Source organism: Aulonocara stuartgranti, assembly GCF_965226115.1.
Source record: "Aulonocara stuartgranti genome assembly, chromosome: 23".
Lineage (NCBI taxonomy): Eukaryota > Metazoa > Chordata > Actinopteri > Cichliformes > Cichlidae > Aulonocara > Aulonocara stuartgranti.
Window position 1 is genome coordinate 10254290 of NC_138958.1, and position 21543 is coordinate 10275832.

The window sequence follows — 21543 nt, forward strand, 5'->3', positions numbered from 1 at the left end:
CAGTAAATGTAATCAGATTACATTTCCAGAGCTCTCCGTTACAAAGATGGAGAGTCAGGCTTAAGAAACTCAGAGTTTTAGCTGATCCAGCTTCCTGGATCAGGGTCCAGGTCCTGAAAACCAGAGAAGAATTAAATTTCAGGTTCCACTTTGTCCACATCTGTACAAAGGTGTGCAGCAGCTTTTCCAGGTGAATTACTTTGTACACACATCAACACACAAAAACACAATCGTCCAGACAAGGAAAACCCAGAAAGTAAATGTTTTTGTGTTTTCAGTAGGAGACAGGCGTGTTTTCCTTCCTGTAATCAGGTGTTTGAAGATGTGACACAGTTTAACTTGTTTTATAATCTCATGTTTTTACTACTCTCTTTTTTAAAGTGAAGATTTGAATATCAACAAACTGTATTCAAACATTTCATTTGTGTTCATAGTTAAACTGGCACGCTGCATTTGAGCCTTTCAACCTTTATTTAAACCAGCAGTGACAGGTGTTCACATAAAAAGATCCCAGATGTCAAACTATAAATATAAACTAACATGAGGGGAAAAAACACATTATAAAAATTGAAAACTGGATTAAAGTCGGAGATTAAAGGTCATGTGAAGGTGGAAGAAAACTGTCAGTTCAAACAGGAAAACCACAAAAACCTTTTTTTACATGTTGTCTTTGCTCAAACTACAATCCAGAGCCCGATAAGGGATTGATTTATTTAAACAAGTCCAAGGACAAAGAAAACCCAGTATCAGTTTTACTGGTCACATGACCGGTATAAAAGATATTTGGAGAGAGGCTGAGCTGAACATCTCTGTTAAAGACTGTGAGAATTAGTGGATTACATCAGCAAGGGTGCCAAACATAAGGCCCGGAGGACAGAATCAGCCCGGCAAAGACTCCAGTCCACTGGACAGCTTGAAGGAGGCATACAATTAGTACTTCCCATACGTTTACAGCTTTTTCTGCTGATGGAGAGGTCCCTCGTGCCCTTTCATACTAGGCTAAATTAATCGATTAATAGGTAAATGTTTAGAGGACTTTAATAGTGTTTTAGTTGTCAGTGTCACATTCAGCAGAAGTGTCCACAGCAGGGTACCATAACCTGAAATCTCTGCATGTAGCATTTTTAATGCTGCTATCTGACCACAATAATAATAATGTTGTTAATTGTACGAGCAGACTCTCCAAGACGTCTGAGCTCCAGTTTAGGTGCACAATGAAATTCAAGGATTTTGACTGGATGCTGCTGAGCAGTGAGTCTGTTTGAAAGTAGCTCACATTAGCTAATAAATCCACCGTCTCTTCCAAATATGGCCATTTTGCAAATTAAAAAAAACAAACATATTTTATTAAGAGTGTGTTTTTGTAGACAGAAGTTCGTGTGAGCCACAAACAAATGATGAAAAATGATCAAATATCAGGTTCAAATATTCAGCAACCTGATTATTTTTCTCAAGCTCACTTTAAACTTCAGATCATCACAAAATCATATTAAAACCAAACACTGAATGTCTGCAGTCGACACCTCCGATTGGTTGGAAATTGTTTGACAGCTGCTAAGATGAAGGCTGAGAATATCTGAAATCCTGCAGTAATTTTTTCTTTTATCACTTCCTGCCGTGTTGTGCCTTTTTTTAGAGGATCTGAGGAAACAAGTGTGACTGCCTTGGTGTGCACAGACGAGGTAAAATCATTTTACAAACATTTATTTATTTATTTTTCATTCAGGTATAATGATGTGATGTTCCTGTGTGTAAACACTGCAGTAGAAGGAGGATGAAGACATTTAATCTGAGAGTTGTGAGACCTTGCCTCACCCTATCATGTGACCTATTAAGATCAACTGACACAATATGTGAGTGGGTGTTAACGTGCCTGGGAAGGATCTCAAAACTGGATTGTATATGGCTGACAGTTGGTGTCATAAGCCCCGCCCTCTGTTCAAAGATGGTTGTTGACAGTGGATATAGATAGCTTCTTTTTTTAGGGCTGGGTTTTAAAAAATCGATTTTCCGATTCAAATCTATTTTAGCTTAAATAACGCGATATCAATTCATTGAATCCTGAATCAATTTTTTAATATAAATGTATTTTTGCCATAAACACCAGAATCTACGGTGAAAGCTTACAAAGATGTAAACACAAAGTGCGGATCGTTCACCCAACGGCACGTACGCAGACATCTCATAGATGCCACTCTGGCCAAAATTCACCGAACCAGCAGCAAAAGAAGATCAAAACTACCCTTCACGTTTGATAAACATCGTCATTAATTCCCTCTTACTTTGGCTGTTTTGCTTCCACCACAATAAAATCACAGTTCCTGTACAGCTCTCTCTCTCTCTCAGTGTACTCAGAGACCAGTTTACCATCAAAAATCTCAGTTTTCTGCATTATTCACTGCTTAATTACGCACCAGTCTACTGTTGTGTTCAGTGCTGTCAACTTCTGACATAAAAGCCTCAGAAATTGAACCTTTTACAAGTGATTGCTTAGCTGTGCCTCTAATAAAACCTCTGTAACTTTGCTCTGCTTCACTTCAGCAGCAGGTAAGGTAATTTCCATATGTTGATTCATATTTTCTTCAGTTTTTGATCTACTGCAGAATATTTTTAGGGTGGTTCTCTGCTATAAAATGCCAGGCCAGGAAAATATCCTTCATGTTTTTCTGTTTCTCAGTTATCCTCAGTTACTTTGACACAAATACATCTGCTGTGATGCTCACACCTCTGACAAAGTCTTACAAGTGTCAGCTTTTTTTTTTTTATACATAGATACATATTATATGGATATGTACTGATAAATGATCAGAATTATAATATTTCTACTGTCTGGGTCAAAATTGAATTGAATCTGGACCTTGTGAATCGGAACCGAACCGATTATAGAAATCAGTGATGATACCCAGCCCTACTTCTTTCACTCCTCTTTCATACTTCTCTGTCCTTTGTCTGCCACCTACACATGGTTTCACCCAAAACTTCCACTGATAATGAGCCACACCCTTTTTTACACCTTGGCTCATGCGATGAAGCACATAATCAATAGTGGGTCAACGATCCTCCCACTAGGGCTTAAAATCTGAGACTCTCCACCATTTGATTTTAGAACTGAACAAGCTTCCGAATGAAATGTCTTCAAGAAACTTAAAAAAGTCCAGACACTTTTATTTTCAAGCTTCTTAGACTATGTCCTGGATGACTGAAACCCTTCACAGACACTGCATTAGAAGCTGTTCCTCCTCCTCCTGCATTAGGGGCATATCCTCACACATCTGGCTGAACATGTTGACCTGTCTCAGTTATAGATGTTTGAGAGTTTTCTTGCATGTTTTCCTATTTCAGATCTCTCCACAGCATCTAATCCAGACTCAGATCTTCTTTCTGTGCCGGTCATTGGTGGATTTGTTTCCTGTTTCACCATCCAATCAGTCAGATGTCCTCAGCCTGTAAAGAAGAACATTAGTGATTGAAATCTATCCAGCATCCAGCTGTTGGGGTTTGAGAGATCTTTGGATGTTCGCATGATGGCACCTAGCACTTTAACTGCAAAGGGATCAGAGTGTCAGCGGTTCTATCAAACCAAACTGGTCTTTGGCACCTGATCAGGAACACTTGAAGCTAAAATGAAGGGTGAGACATTTAGCAACTTTTACTTTGTTCCATACATGAAATACATAAATACAATCAATTATATTAGAAACCTGATCAGTGATTATAATGGTTTTCATCATGCTGTTTAACATTTCACTTTGATTAATAAAAATTAGCCCAGCATGTTGGTGAAGATGATCAATGTTCTTCAGTTTTTACTGGAAGTGTCAGATTCAAGCCAATCCAACTTTATTTATAAAGCACTTTAAAATAGCCAGTACAGAACCAAAGTGCTGTACATTAAATAAGTTAAGAACAATAGATAAAATGAAACAGCAACAAAAACAAAACACATAATACATACAAATTAAATTTAAAACAGTCCTATATTTAAAAAAAAAACAAAACAGAATCAACTAAAAATAAATAAATAAAATAAAAACAAAAACCAACATCTCACAGGGTGTCAAAGGCCAGGGTGAAGATATGGGTTTTCAGAAGTGATTTAAAAACAGGCAGAGAAGAGGCCTGCCTCATCTCTAAAGCTCCACAGTTTGGGAGCAGCTAAAGTTTACGCTCAGTCCTGGGTACATTCAGCTGATCAGCTGACCTGAGAGAGCGGGTGGGTGTATAAGGCTGTAGCAGCTCACAGAGATAAGATGGGGCTAGGCCATGGAGGGCTTTAAAAGCAAATAAAAGAATTTAAAATCTAAAAAGGAATGGGCAGCCAGTGAAGTGAAGCTAAAATAGGGGGAATGTGTTCAAACTTTCAAGTGGCAGTTAAAAGACAGGCTGCAGCATTTTGCACCCTCTGTAGATGAGCAATGTATGAAGCACTGACCCCAATATAATGTGCATAACAGTAATTAAGCCGAGTGCTAACAAAGGCGTGGATAACGGTCTCAAAGTGCTGCCTTGAAAGAATTGGCTTTATTTTTGCCAACTGCCTGAGCTGAAAGAAGCTTGATTTTATGACGGCCTTAATCTGGCTGTCAAGCTTCAGTTCAGACTCCACTTTGACCCCCAGGTTTGTGACAGCTGGGCCAAGGAATCTAAATACAGATTTGGGGTCTCAGTAGGGCTACCAAAAATCATCACCTCAGGCTTTTTGTCATTGAATTTTAAACAGTTAAGAGACATCCAAGCCTTAATGTCATCCAGACACTGAAGTAATGGCTGTACAGAAATGTACCTTATTTCTTTAAACTGACATAGATCTGACAGTCATCAGCATAAAAGTGAAATGCATTACCGTGTTTTCTCAGTATAAAACTAAGAGGGAGCACATACAAAGAAATGAGGAGGGGGCCTAGAACTGAGCCCTGTGGGACACCACACGAGAGGAACAGGACGACAGATGGTCGTGTAGCCGCTAAACTGGTGGACCTAAATCTTTACCACCACGTCTGTATACATACAAGCAGAAAGGGGAGTGGGCGGGTCAGCGCTCAGGGCACAGAAACTCAGCTGGCTTCAAACACCATTTATTTCCATAAAAAAAACACAGCCAGAGTCACAAATACAAGATAAAATTCCCCGTATACAATAAAAATAGTGTTGCAACCCGCTAAAAACCCTGCCGGCAGAAATAACTATACAATATTAAAACAAGGCTAAATGAATGTTTTCCATATGCTAAAATTACCCTCCCATAGTCCCATAATCCCACAATCCAGCCACACCTGGGCGAATGGTTCTTATATGAAAGAGACAGGAGAGGAACTTCTCTTCCAGTATGGTAAAACTCGTCAGCAACAGACCAGGGAGGGGGCTCCTATCGCAGACCTGTCTCCTCCTGACAGCGCGTCGCCGTACAGTCCCGCCCCACTCCACACCTGAACACGGCCTCCCTCGTCTCACCGTCAGATGCAGGCAGAGGGGCATCCCTGCCCTGTCGTGCATTGCAGCCATCGCCACCCACTGTTGCCGTTCCTGCCGTTAGGACTGGATCGCCGAACAACTCGCAGCGCCCCACAGTCAGGCAGCAGTTCGTTCCACACACGTGCGGGGTTGCACGCGTTCCTTTTTCTCCTCCTCACCCTTCGTGCGTCACTCCTCTCTCCTTTTGTCGCTGCGCTCACCATTCCCTTTAACAGGTCAACCTGGTGGCTGATAGGCCACCTTGGGGAACGCCCCCACCTCACAGGTGCCTACAATTATCTGTTTAGTCCACAGTGGGTTAAAGGAACATGGTACAATATTAACACAAATATAAATATGAGGATAAAACCATGCAGTATAAATATCAACAAACAAACATGCAGTATAAATATCACTATAAAATCATGCAAATAAAATCAACACTATGTACCAATACACAGATTGATAAAACATAAAAACACAAATTTCCGCTGTGTGACAGTCGCAGAGACTGACACAAAAAGTTTGTTCTGCCAAGTAGGACCTAAACCACTCCAGTGCTGTGCCCCTAATGCCCACCCACTGCTCCAAACGAGATAGTAAAATGGCATGATCCAGTGTCTCAAACGCAGCTGTCAAATCTAAAAGCACAAGAACAACATAGTCGTCAGTAGCTAATAATATGTAATTAAAACCTTTTAAAGGGCTGATTCAGTGCTATGTAAGGATTTCAAACCAGACTGGAAAACCTCTAAAACATTTTGCTTTTCCATAAAGGTCATTAATTGACTCTGACATCACTGAAGTCTGCATAATTATTTCAGTTTAACTTTCACATTTGAAGCATTTTGATTGGAATGGATTGCCAAACATCAGAATCAGTAACACATATCAACCTATGTGACATCATTCACTGAAGAAGACTTCTGTAACCTGTACTCTTCATCTTGATCAGTCTGCAGACTCAGGATGTGATCACAAAAAACATCCTAAATCTCCACATTAGCGCCTTCTCTGCTACGCTGTTTTCTTTAAATGTCACCAAACACTTTAACATTCTGCCCAAAGCTTCGACTGCACAGGAGCATCAAACCCAGGAGCAGGAGGAGACATGCTGGGTCAGTGCAGATTTGCCTGCAGTCAGGTGACTCCACAGGAAAAGTAAGCTCACAGACTGAAAGGTCTGAAAATGCCACGAATGCTTTATCAAGAAACGAAACAGAAAGTTCAGCCGGAAATGTCCTCCTCTTCTTAAGCTCTTCTTCCTCAGCACCACACAGACATATCACGTTTCAGCTTTCTGAAAGCTGCTACTGATGCTTCCAGTCACCTCTGATCTTCTCTGCAGCTGTGACGCTGTCAGAGTTCAGCCTCCATCAGCTGATTGCAACTGATTAACATCTGATTCATGTGTCGATCCTGCCCCGAGTCTCGCCTCTCATGTCTAAACATCTGCAGAAAGAACTCCGGTCTAAATCGGTCTAAAGTTAAAATGCCACTCAAGGAGTCGGGTTCAGCGTCAAAGTGATTAAGATGAAGCATCTTCACTGTTTGCTATGATGAAACCATCAGATGACACCATCAGTTTAACACCTTGAGTCAGCTGAGAGCGGGTGAACCTGATGATTGACCTCTTCTTAAATTTAGTTAATTTTATTTATAGAACTTCACTTCAAAAAACACTCATTATATTCTGTAAGGTAAAGCACAATATCTGGGAGAGACACCTAAGAAATCAGACAACACTCGTGAGCAGCTGCTACCCTTGGGAAAGAAAAATTCCCCTTTAACAGGAAAAAACCTCCAACAGAACCAGGATCAGGGAGAAACAGCAAGGAGAAGAAGGACAGAGAGACCACAGAGAGCGGGCCGAGTACAATAACATGCTTTATATAAATTTAGAAGCAGGAAATTGCAGGTCATCCAGCTTTTTATGTCTGTAAGACAGGGGTCTCAAACTGGTGGCCCGCGGGCCACTTCCTGCCCACGTCACATTACTTACAGACCTTATATTGATGTGAAAATATATAATGCAGTTTGGCCCTTGAAGTGACTTTTTTTTGTTAGGGGGGATTTGTTTGTTGTTGAGTGCAATGTTAAAATAATTCTTTAAAAAGCAAAAACTTATTTAATATGAAGGCAATAAGAGCAGAGAGTACAAACATGCCAGGGATTGGCTGTGTTAGTTCAGTGAGAGAGAGTCAAAAACTAATATGTACACTTATGTCTGCCTTTTTATTTGGTTAAATACGAACAAAATGATAGCAGAAGTGCTGCCACGTGTCCGGCCAGAAAGAGAGAACCAATTTCGTTATTTGGCAGTTCGATGAAAGGCTTCAGTTAGTTAAGAGGTTTATCTTGTTATACAATATTTGAAATTTAAAAAACAAAACAAAAAACAACTACATTTTAGGAAACATTTGTGGGTCTTTTCTTGTTTGGTTGGGGTTTTTTGTACTACTTGAACACTAAAGTGGCCCTCCAGTGAGACGACAGTGCCAGCAGTGGCCCACGGCTCATTTAAGTTTGAGACCCCTGCTCTAACTTATTGGTGTGTGTTATCTGGCTTCATGGATAGATAAAGTTGGGTGTCATTTGCATAGCAGTGAAAATGTATGCTATGCTTTCTAACCATACTGCTTAAGGGAAACATGTATAATGTAAAAACTAAACGAAACCAACCCCACTAACTGCATGTCTTTGGACAGTTGGGAGAAAGCTGGAGTACCCGGAGAGAACCTATGCAAACATGGGGAGAACATACAAACTCCACACAGAAAAGGCAAAGTGAATTCAGCGAGCATGGCGGACACTCCCTGCACCACCATGCCCTGGCACGCGCAGCGGAAAAGCAACTCCAGGTCTGTGGTGGGCAGCTGCCAGGTTCTGCTCCAGCTAAACTAAAGTAAGTAAAAATTGAAACAAACCAAAGACTGTAATCCTGTCCATCTGTCGACCTCTTGTTTTTCTCTAAATGGAGCAGCTATGATGTTCTTTAAATGTTTTGTTTTCCAGTTGAAATCTGTGAAACAGCTCAAAATGGAGCTTCATCTACTGTCTATCAAAACCATGAGGAACTTTTCCAGGTATTTTTCTGAAAATTGGCCTGAAGTCTGGATCTTGAATAGAAATATTTAACATTAACAGTAAGGAGGTTGTTATTCCTTCACCTTCTCCCAAAGAAGCAATCAGGAGCTGAACAGGGAACATATGAACCAATTATCTTGCTGCACACAATTAAAGAACAAAAGAGACCGAGAGGAGAGAAAGTGACCATCTAATGTTCAGGTGACAAACTAATGGAGATGTGAACTTTGAGGAGGTGGTGAGGAACTTTGAACTTTGATTGAAGCAAGACCCAACAAGAGTGAATAATACTGCTGATTGACATATGTGGTGTGATAAATACATTAGAGGATAACCTAAGAAACCAGAGCCTGAAACTGGACCAGCTGTCATATCAGCCAAGAGAAGCGCTGATTTTCAGATGCCTGTACGGAGCGACGCTGGATCTAGATGGTTCTGCTTGTGATGGACTGAATGTCTGGGACCTAACCTGGTCTCTGTGGGCGACGACCCTTGGCCCCTAAACATCTGTTCAGAGGAAAGACGAGTTTCAGCTAAACAAACTGTAACTAGCAGCAGTTAGTATTTTTAGGTATTTACATGCGATCTTTTGGTTTCTTCGGTTCTGAATTAAGGTGTGTTTGTGTTCATTTAGAAATGAGGAGTTCCTCCTAAAAAGGACCATTGTGTGAGGCCCTGGAACACCACAGACCGAAAAAGTTGGAGAGGCCGCCTGCCGCCCGTGGTCATTGGTTAAGAGTTGAGACCTGAGGAGAAAGCTCACAGAAGCAGTACATCTTATGTTCAAGTCTCTGTCTGAGTGGTTGCTGCTCCTTCTTTAAGCAGCAAGTCAGGTGGGGTGTCTCTGCATGTCGCTGACTTCACTGCTTGACCGCACACACATGTTTGACCTCACACACCTGCTAGATCACACATACCTGTCAGAACTCACACAACTGTAATTAATGTGGAACTATTGTCTCTGTTTTTGGCTGCTCACCTGGTTTGGTGCACTCACATACACCTACCTGTTTGGAAAAGTGTACATCTACAGGTGGTAAGTCAGCTGTTTATAGTAACCAGTCAGTGAGCTGATTGAAGTTGCTGTGAGCAGTGATGCTCACCCTTCCTGTCTTTTTTTTTCCTGGCACCTGTCAGCTCATCATTTTTCAGATTTAATGTTTCACAATAAATAAATTAGAATTTTGTTCTACTTTGATAGATTTTTTGTCTTTGTTTCCAGTTATCAGTTAGTTTTTCCCTCGCTGGGCATCGCCCTGCCTTCCTCTTCCTTCTCACTCAGTAATGAAAATGATTTCATTTGTTTTCAGGAAAGTACAGATAAAAGCTGATTGGAGGTTTTCATTAAAAACACGCAGAGCTCCAAATGCTCAGGAAAAAAATGATTTCAGGTCAGTTTTTATTTCCTGATTGTTGCTCCACTTTCTCGCACAGATTTCAAATGGAATATTAACACTGTGTGTGTGTGTGTGTGTGTGTGTGTGTGTGTGTGTGTGTGTGTTATGTAACGGCCCAGCTCTCAGCTGTGATGTTCGGAGGATGACGAATCGAGCTGGATTCTCCTCAGAAAGCCTCGGCAGCAGCTTCCTGTTCCCGACCTTATCGTCCTTCAAAACTTCAATAAAACATCTGCAGCAGCTGCTTCTGCTCCTCCAGATGCCCAATAATAAATACCGATGAATACACCTGTGATTAATACAAACAGGAGAAGGAGGGAGGCTTTATGGATCTCTGATAACAACAGGAAAAATTGTGATCAGGAGCCTCTTTTATTGTGAAGGTCAGAGAAGATTATCATCAAAGCCACCAACAAACAAAAAAAGAATTAAAATGATCATCAATGGAGACAACTGAATAAAATTAAGTAAATAAAACAAGTTGGTAAAATAAATAAATAAACAAACTGAATCTGCTCCTCTTCTCTTCACTCACCACCTCCTCTGTCTCTTTGACCTCCCCCTTTTCATTTCTTCCTCTGCTTCTCCTCTCCCTCCCTCCCTCTCTCTCTTCTCCTCTGCACCTCCTGTTTCTGGGACAGCGCTCCCCCCTCCCCTCCGCTCCTTAGTCTGCTCCTCCCTCAGTCTCCTGTGAGCAGCAGGAGGAGCAGCAGCCTCCTCTCGTGTTTGTCGGAGCAGCAGGAGTCAGCGGAGGAGCGATGCTGAGCGCGCGGCAGGATGTCTCTCACCTCCTCCTCCTCCTCCTCCTGCCTCCGGACTCTCCGAGCCTTCCTCCTCCTGCAGCTCCTCCTCGTACCGCCGTGCCTCCTCCACCCGCAGCCGTGCCGCCTCCTGGCGCAGATCGGTCACTCCGTGCGCGTCGGTGCGCTCCTGCCGGCGCAGCGGGCGGCGCGCGTACAGGTCCAGGCGGCGCTGAGCCGCGCGGCGGCCGCGGTGAGCCGGGACCGGGAGCTGGAGCGGGACCCGGAGCGTGTGAACTTCCTGCCCTACAACCTGAGCCTGGAGCTCGTGCCCCGGCAGCTGACCGCCGCGGACCCCGAGTCGCTGCTCCGCTGCGCGTGCCAGGGCGTGGTGGTGCAGGGAGTGTCCGCCGTGCTCGCGTTCCCGCAGAGCCGCGAGGAGCTGCTACAGGTGGACCTCACCGCCTCCTCCCTGGAGATCCCCTTCATCAGCGTCCTCCAGCACGGAGAGCCGCTCCACACACAGGTAAGAGCTGCGCCTGCGCGAGCCCGCACCTGGACCCTGGGCAAGTGTTTCGGAACCGCCCGGAACCACCGGGTCCGAGTCCCCGGTTTGACCTTGACCTGTGTGACGTCTGGAGGTGTGTCGGGGGGGAACTGCGCTTGCGCGTATGTGTGCGTTTGCTTATTTGCTCTCATGGATTCACTTTGAAGCTTCAACAACTGAAGAACAGGGATGAGAATGTGGAGGAGAACAGAGAACAGGGAGGAGAACATGGGGGAACAGAAAGGGAGTAGCAGAGAAACCATCTGAGGTTGATTAACAGAAGCTCAGGTTAGGTGGAGCTCAGGTGTGTAACAGGTTGGATGAGAAAAATCAGAGCTGGTCTGATGTGAGGAGAAGTTCCTGCAAGTCGAGACTGGACCGATCAGATTTATCAGTGAACTGACTGATCAGTTAAGAGAGACAGAATGTTTTCCGTGGATGTTTCAGGAGAAGTTGGTTTGATGAAGACTTTGGAAATTAGTCCTGCCCATCTAAAGGTGACAGTGGTGGCACCTTGGTGCTGACACAGTCACATCTAAAGTATTATTTAATTCTGGTTTCCATGAAGATGATGTTTCATCATCTTCACAACCACGAGAGGTCCTTGCGTTAAACTTCAGCTCACGAGCAGATGATGCTTTGGCCTCTGTTGTGGGTGGAGCGTCACTGTAAGTCTGAAGCCTGAGCCGCATCAATGTTGATACAAAGCAGAGAAACGTCTTTTAAACAGAGATGCTGGACTTCCTGTTCTGTTCTCCAGGTGTGGCGTTGATATCAATAAGTGTGCGGAGGCACTGTGCATGTCACTGCTAATTGAATTAAACTTCAGCAGGGGTGGATCTACAGGGTGGCATGGGGTGGCATATGCCACCCTAAAATAATCTCATGCCACCCAAGTTTTGCATATGACAATGCTATTTATTAAAATAAGGTAGCATTACCACTTTGAGCCTGGTTACAATTAACATTGAATATAAATTCTAAAACTACCACCACTAAAAAATGGTCCAGCCCCTAGCCTGAACTGGCTTTATTTCTTGAAGTCAGTAGCAACCGATGCTTATGATTGCGCTAGAGCACATTTTGAATCAAAACTATGGGCATTTCAGATTTCAGCACAGGTGGCTAATTGTTACACTCTGGAAATGGAATGTAGTAACCGTCTGGGGTCCACAGACATGCTGCGTTGCCAAATCACGTGACCAATTTAAGCTGACATAGCTACAAGCTGCAGCCACGCTGAGTCTTTATTTCAGCTTGTGTTGAAAGTTGGACTTCAAACTACATGCCAATTTTTACGTTTTACTTTTAGGCCACTAAAACCAGAGTTCTAATAAAAAATATATAATTTTCTGAATACTAGCGTCATGTTTTGTGCAGGAAGAAACAGTAAAAACAGGATTTTCTAAGGGCAGCAGGGAAAAAAGAAAAGGAAAAAAATGCCACCCTTTCGTGGAAAAGTGTACCACGTCGACCAATAGAAATGACACAGCAACACGTGGGATTTGGTTATTTATGAAGAGGGGAAATGTTTCAGAGTGATGGTGATGAAAGAGAGTGAGAGGGAGCAATATCGACAGCGAGTTTTGAGATGTGACAGATTTGTGATGTGTAGCGTGTTTGGAGTGTACAGTTAGTGTGTTGTTGTTGTTGTTGTTTTGTGTGTCAGAACAGAGGCGAGTCCTGAATGTCACAGTTGGTGCCAAAAACCCTCCATATGCAGACTGCAGTGTAAACGCTGTCTCCAGGTGGGAAACAGAAGTGATACACCTCCTGCTGTCAGGCCTGCAGGTTTCAGACCTGTAGTGTTCTCCTCTCTCTTTGTGTGGCATCTTATTGTGACTCCTGATTGTTCTCTCATTTTAGTTTTGGTATTTATAAATGGTTGTAGAAAAAATGCCTGATGCAGCGGCTGCGATTTTAGGCAAATACATAATATATAACTTTATTGTGTACAACATTTGTGCATAGGTTTTTAAAATGTACAATTTATATTTGCATTTCAAGTTATGAAAATAATTCACTAAACACTTCTGTAGATTTACAGTGAAAAATGTTAAATTTTTGCCGACTTGATTTTGTGTGATTTCAGATCAGTTGGGTTAATACAGTATGTCAAAATGAAAAGATAACTGTAAATTCAGACGAATGAGATTGTACTGAAAAGAATGATACCAAGCAAGGCAAGGTTTTCCACCTTTTAGGGGTCAATTATAAAGATAAACTCAAATTGTAGTCAGCAATGGGCAGTTATATCCTGGAACCCAGAGACTTAACCCGATAAATCATGACAAATTAGGTTTCAATGTTTTGTGAAAAGTGTTTCATGACAGTGCAGATTTCTGGCATTTTGTGTAAATTTAAGTACGTAACAATTTAATTATTTGTAATTTAAAAAAAATAGTTAGACCTGTGTGTTTGTAAATGAACCACCTTGCGTTTTGTAGGTTCTGGATTTTAAACTTATTGGGCTGCATGCTTACTTATCATCCAGGCTATACAGTACATAATATCAAAATTCACATGTTTTATGTACAGTGGGGCAAAAAAGTATTTAGTCAGCCACCGATTGTGCAAGTTCCCCCACTTAAAATGATGACAGAGGTCAGTAATTTGCACCAGAGGTACACTTCAACTGTGAGAGACAGAATGTGAAAAAAAAATCCATGAATTCACATGGTAGGATTTGTAAAGAATTTATTCGTAAATTAGGGTGGAAAATAAGTATTTGGTCACCTCAAACAAGGAAAATCTCTGGCTCTCACAGACCTGTAATGTCTTCTGTAAGAAGCTTTTCTGTCCCCCACTCGTTACCTGTATGAATGGCACCTGTTTGAACTCATCATCTGTATAAAAGACACCTGTCCACAGCCTCAAACAGTCAGACTCCAAACTCCACCATGGCCAAGACCAAAGAGCTTTCGAAGGACACCAGGAAAAGTATTGTAGACCTGCACCAGACTGGGAAGAGTGAATCTACAATAGGCAAGCAGCTTGGTGTGAAAAAATCAACTGTGGGAGCAATCATCAGAAAATGGAAGACATACAAGACCACTGATAATCTCCCTCGATCTGGGGCTCCACGCAAGATCTCATCCCGTGGGGTCAAAATGATCATGAGAACGGTGAGCAAAAATCCCAGAACCACACGGGGGGACCTGGTGAATGACCTGCAGAGAGCTGGGACCAAAGTAACAAAGGTCACCATCAGTAACACACTACAACGGCAGGGAATCAAATCCCGCAGTGCCAGACGTGTTCCACTGCTGAAGCCAGTGCATGTCCAGGCCCGTCTGAAGTTTGCCACAGAGCACATGGATGATACAGCAGAGGATTGGGAGAATGTCATGTGGTCAGATGAAACCAAAGTAGAACTTTTTGGTATAAACTCAACTCGTCGTGTTTGGAGGAAGAAGAATACTGAGTTGCATCCCAAGAACACCATACCTACTGTGAAGCATGGGGGTGGAAACATCATGCTATGGGGCTGTTTTTCTGCCAAGGGGACAGGACGACTGATCCGTGTTAAGGACAGAATGAATGGGGCCATGTATCGTGAGATTTTGAGCCAAAACCTCCTTCCATCAGTGAGAACTTTGAAGATGAAACGAGGCTGGGTCTTCCAACATGACAATGATCCAAAACACACCGCCCGGGCAACAAAGGAGTGGCTCCGTAAGAAGCATTTGAAAGTCCTGGAGTGGCCTAGCCAGTCTCCAGACCTCAACCCCATAGAAAATCTGTGGCGGGAGTTGAAAGTCCGTGTTGCTCGGCGACAGCCCCAAAACATCACTGCTCTCGAGAAGATCTGCATGGAGGAATGGGCCAAAATACCAGCTACTGTGTGTGCAAACCTGGTAAAGACCTATAGTAAACGTTTGACCTCTGTTATTGCCAACAAAGGTTATGTTACAAAGTATTGAGTTGTATTTTTGTTATTGACCAAATACTTATTTTCCACCCTGATTTACGAATAAATTCTTTACAAATCCTACCATGTGGATTCATGGATTTTTTTTTTCACATTCTGTCTCTCACAGTTGAAGTGTACCTCTGGTGCAAATTACTGACCTCTGTCATCATTTTAGGTGGGGGAACTTGCACAATCGGTGGCTGACTAAATACTTTTTTGCCCCACTGTAACTGCAATCTTTAATTATCTGGGCCAAAGAAAACAAAGTTATAGACAATATTTCCATGAGACATGTGTGTACTTACTGTATTTTATGTATTTTAACCTCATATATATAATGATGTAACAGGATGTAACACCTGTGAGACAAAGGCTTTGATTTTCATGCCACCCTAAGAAAATTTCTCCTGATCCGCCCCTGTACTTCTGACAGCCTATCACACAAGACCAAAGCTCAAAGTCCACCACATGCTGTTAACTGAGCTGTGTTCAGCTCAGCTGTGTGGAAATTAACCATCATTTTTGTTGATTATTGATTAGTTTTATTCTAGACAGCTAACTGATCAATCAGCTGAACCGAGGCAGTAACATCAAAGGGTTCATGTTCTTTCTTCCCTGACTGACTATTCTGAAACAATTAGCAGGTTTTTAGTCTTTATGAAAATATAAAATTTTATCAATGTGATTTTATTTAGTAGAGGATGCAGCACTTCCTGTGGGAGGGTTTCAGAGTAAAAGCCTAACTGTGGTGATGGGATTAACTGAGCAGAGATTTTCATTTTGTAACGCTGAAAACAATCCGGTTAAAGCTGCAAACTCAGACACACACACACACACACACACACACACACACACACACTCAGACACACACACACACACACACACACACTCAGACACACATATTCAGGCACACGCAGAGACACACAGAGACACACAGAGACACACAAACTCAGACACACACACACACACACACACACACTCAGACACACATATTCAGGCACACGCAGAGACACACAGAGACACACAAACTCAGACACACACACACACACACACACACACACTCAGACACACATATTCAGGCACACGCAGAGACACACACACACACACAGAGACACACAAACTCAGACACACACACACACACACACACACACACACAAACCTACTCAGACCAACACACACACACACACACACATACACAGACACACACACTTGCTCAGACACACAACACACACACACTCACACACACAGACACACAAACCTACTCAGACCAACACACACACACACACAGGCAGAGACAGAGAGACACACACACACACACACACACACACACACAGACTCAGACTTATACACACAGACGCACACAGACACATACAGACACACTCACACACACTCAGACACACTCAGACACACACACACACACACACACACACATAAACAGACACACACACTTGCTCAGACACACAACACACACACACTCACACACACAGACACACAAACCTACTCAGACCAACACACACACACACAGGCAGAGACAGAGAGACACACACACAGACTCAGACTTATACACACAGACGCACACAGACACATACAGACACACTCACACACACTCAGACACATTCAGACACACTCAGACACACAGACACACACAGCAGTCTTCATCATTCAGGTTTAATCCTGTGACTCAGGTGTTCTACCAGAACCCGTTTTTGTCTCGCACCATCATCATCTTGGAAATGAGCTTCAGTCCTTATTTGCCTCTTTTAGCAGTGGAGACACTGCAGCATCCTTAAGAAATTAAAAGAGATCATGGTGTCCCATAATTCATAGCGATGCTCAACCTGATAGCACCACCTGTTGGTGTTTGAGCTGTCTGAAGTCTTTTCAGAGGTTCTCGTTGTAGACTGGAGCTCAGCTCGGTTTTGACGTCAGAGATCCCGAAATTATAATAAAGGAGGATGTGATTGGGCTGTTCTCCTCTGTGACCTCAGTGTGAAATGAAGGTTTTCACCTTACGGTAAGGGCTGATGAGAGTTTGTAGGAGGGTCTGCTTGTAGTTCATTGTCACGATGTGGGGAGAAGGGGGAGGAGAGGTGAGCCAGCAGCAGGTGGAGGTACAAGTACGGGTACAGGTATAGGTACAGGTCCAGGTAAGTACAGGTGCAGGTACAGTACAGGTGTAGGCACAAGTATAGGTATAGGTCAGGGGTGGGCAATTTCCAGGACACGAGGGCCAGTGTCCTGCAGGTTTTAGATATCGCCCTGGGTCAACACACCTGAATCATATGATTAGTTTGTTACCAAGCCTCTGGAGAACGTCAGGACATGTTGAGGAAGTAATTTAGCCATTTGAATCAGCTGTGTTGGATTACCTATACCAGGGGTGGGCCTGGAGTTGCAAGTACAGCTACAAGTGCAGGTGCACGTAAAGGTGCAGGTATAAGTGCAGGTACAGGTACAGACAGACTTACACACACACACACACACACACACACAAGATGCAGGTGCAGGTATAAGTGCAGGCACAGGTACAGACAGACTTACACACAGACACAGACACACACACACACATTGACGTGGTTCAAACTCATACTTAATCAAATTAATCTGTCCTTTATTGATTCGACCTATAGGTCCAATCACTTGAGCGAAATTGTGAATGTTTAGGAGTTTAGTCCTGATCATTAACTGATTTCTAATAAATGTCTGGGTCATGACGGTCCTCTGATGTCCTTCACCATGCTGGATTGCATCGATCTAGGTTCGACTGAGGACTGCTTTTTTGGATCAGTTTTTACTGTGTTCCTTGTGCCAGTGCATGCTGTTCCCCTCTGTGTACGGCATGCAGAAAGCCCCATGTCTCTGACCCCTCTGATTGGTTACAAACACATTGTTTTTCTCATGTTTCTGGTTCGTCCTGCTGCTGTTTGTTGATCTCAGAGATTCTCTGAAGGAGTGCCAGCATCTGCTCAGAGACTCGGAGGAACACGGGAGATTCTGTTTGATGTTTGCACAGCAGACGTCTCTGATCGGGTCAACTCGGTCAGCACGCTCAGCAACAGCTTCTTCATGATCTGTCACTGAGGCAGTGGGGTGCCTGAAACCTGTGAAAATATGAATGGGCTTGAGTTTTCTTTGCAATCAGATTAAAGTTATGAAGGGCAGCACGTGCTGCAGTGCTTTAAACATTTGGGGACTCCTTTTATCAGCTGACGTGGGCCCACGCTCCAAGTGTGGACAGAGACAAAGACAAGGAGAGTGTGAATTCAGCTGCTGCAGTTTGAAGCTCACTCCACCTAACACAGCCGAATCACATCCAGGAGCAGGAAAATGTTTGCAGTCTGCTTCACAAGGACCACGTTATTAACAGCTGTGTAACGTCCAAGAACAATCACTCAGGTGTGCTTTATAAGCTCGTCATTTTCAGGCTGTTTTGCTGGAGTCACCTGTAAAAACAGAAAAATTCAGCAAAGGGATGATGTGTACTACTGTTTTACAGTGATTTACAACCAAACATGTTTGAGCAGCCTTTGTTGCATGCAGGTAAATGAAGGGATTTCCCCCAGGTGTGAACTAGAAACTGTCTGATGAACACTTGTTTGTCCTTCCTTCCGAGTCATTTCTCGTGCTGAGGTCACAGCACGGTGTGCAGTGGGTAATAGGATCAGTGTGTGACGTGACAAGTGTAACGCCTGCTCATCCTGAGCATTTGAAAGAGGTTCACCAGGTTTCTGAAACCACTGTCCTTAAATACAGATTTTTAACTGCATTAAAATAATCTGAATGAGGTCTGGGGTGAAACAGTTTATTCAAAGATTACTTCCTGTGGTCACTTCCTGTCACTCAGCTGTAACATATGAATGAACATATGCTCCTGGTCACATGAGAGCTCTGTTCTGAATCCACTTGACTTATGAAGAGGAAACAGTGAATTTGTCCTTTAACCTGAGCTGTGTGTGAGACTGCTGTGTGACAGGTAAGGCCAGGTGAGTTTAGAAGCCGCGGATGTGGCTCAGTGAGTGTGCTGATGATTGTTTGTAAATCTGATGTTTTCAGGGTTAAATTCAGCTTGACGGTGAAATAACTGAATCTTTTAATCCCTCTGAAGACGAGCAGCAGCAGATTAGTTTCCCATCATGCCTCACTCGTCTCTTTGTTTGACCTCAGCAGGTCTAACTAGTTTCATTTCACCTGTGAGGTTTGAATGCAAACACCTAACTGAGACATCCTGACTAAAAATACTTCAGCTTAGAGCTCTGCGGGGACCAATGAGCTGGCAGGAATTGCTGATGAAACACTGAAAGTCAGCGGCGCTCGTATCAAACGTCTCGTCTGAGCATTGCAGAGTAAAGATGAGATTTGGCCCCTGAGACTTTTTAACACAAACTACCTGAAAGATTTCTCTAAACCGTTTGACAGCTCAGAGCGCCGACACATCAGCTGATCTCATCAGAAGGTGCGCGGCTGTAACGGGTGGATTAAACCTGGTTATTCACCTTTTAGCGTTCTCTGAGGCTGCAGCTAGATAAACTTTGGATCAGCAAACTGTGACCTTCAGAGTTAAAGAGTTGTTTGGTCCTCTGACAGCAGAAACAAACTGAAACCATAACGGCGCTTTCTTTTCCTCCCTGTGTCACAGAGGAGCCTTCCCTTCTGACACTCAGTGGGTAGAGTTCAATTTTACCCCTACTGGAAAAAATTTTGACTGATCCAAATAAGATTTTCATTTTAGTTTGACTTTATTTATACAGTTTGAGTTCACGGTAACAGTCATCTCACTGCACTTCATGGTTATGATCACTGCAATGTTGGAGGGAAAATCTCAACACAGAGGATCCCTGTGAGCAGCACTCAGAGACGGTGGGGAGGAAGAAGCCCTTTCAATAGGAAGAGACCTCCAGCGGGAGCAGGGAGGGGCAGCCAGAAGGGGAGAAATGTGGTTTCTGAAAAATGTGATGACAGGAAATATCAAGACTCTGTGTTTAGGAGTTCAAGCTTCCTGTTTCTATGGTGATGAGCTGTGCTCCAACTGAAGGAGATGACACTGACTCACATTTTCAAGGGCTTTATAAGAAGTCATCTCTTACTTCTAATTAATTAAATTAGAAGTAATTGTCACCCCTGAAAAGCTGTTCATTCCTACCGCTACATGAACTGAGGCATCGAAATGTTCATCAGGTCATTTTTCTGTTTTATTACCTTAATTTGGTTACTGGGTGTAGTCACATTAATCTGATTGCTGGGATTAGTAACTGTAATCTGATTACTGGGTTTAGTACAGCAGTATGGAAACATTGTGCAGCCACAAATCTTTGGTCTACGAACTTGGGTCCAGGAGAGGAAATGAAGCCTAAACTTCATTAGGCTGGTGCTCTTCTCCTTGAACCTTTGAAGGTGCAAAGTTGTGGCTGAAGTTTGCTTTGAGTTTCTCTAAAATGTGATTGAAAACAGAATGAGGTCATCTGTAACTCTCATAAACTCATATTCTATTCGCATAGAAAAAACGCTATTTAGCTGAATTTGTTCTGTTTCTTTTTTAAATGGAAATATCAGCTGACGTCTTCAGACTGAATTAATAAAGTTTCAAATAAAGTTTATTCTTTTATTTTGTGTAAAAAGTCTTTTTGAGCTCCCCTTGTAGGAAACATCAGTGGTACAGTGAAGGGTTACCGCCACAGTCACATGTTTTCATTAGTGACAGGAAAACTGAGAATGCTGGGAAGAGTCTGACTGTGACTCTCTGACATCAACCTGCTGGGCTTTTTGTGACCTTTGACCTGCCATCAGTTGTATTTGTGTTACCAAGTCACACATAAATGTCCTTCGTGCTGCCAGGTACAGAGTGCACAATATTATCAGCGAAGCAGAAACATGTTCACATATGATAGACGGGGACAGCCGGAGCTGCCGGACGCAGTCCAGAATCTCATTAGGGCTCCCTCGTTAGGAAGCTTAACGAGGTGATAATTAGCTGCTGACGCGTGGCACTCTGTAGGCTGATAAACAGACTGCTGATAACATATCAGACTGATCCTACACCAGCTGGCACAGACATACAAACACACTCTGGACCACCACCACTGGCAGTGATGATGCATTCAGGTCCTGTGGGACAAACAGGAACTACTCGTTTGTAATAAATTCAGTTTAGATGCTGCTTCATTCAGAGATGATTACAGTACACACACACACACACACACACACACACACACACACACACTCGGAGCCCTGAGCTGCCTTCAGGCTCTCAAACATTGGTGAGAAACATTCCACCAGATAACAGACAGTAAAAATATCTACATTCAGTGTGAGACTGTATGTTACAGATGAGACTTACTTATTAATTCCCACAGGATCACACACACACAAATTGAATCATAACACACTCTCAGAACACATGCTTTTCCATTT

At 43.0% G+C, this 21543-nt stretch overlaps 1 protein-coding gene across 1 annotated transcript in view; it reads left to right on the forward strand.

The window, feature by feature from the left end:
- Positions 1-10293: 10293 nt before the first annotated feature.
- grin3bb (glutamate receptor, ionotropic, N-methyl-D-aspartate 3Bb) overlaps positions 10294-21543 on the forward strand; it is a 64421-nt gene continuing 53171 nt past the window's right edge. The window contains exon 1 of the mRNA XM_082523538.1: positions 10294-11201. Within this exon, the coding sequence (XP_082379664.1) occupies positions 10713-11201 (489 nt within the window). The 5' untranslated portion in view covers positions 10294-10712. The remainder of the gene's footprint in view (positions 11202-21543) is intronic.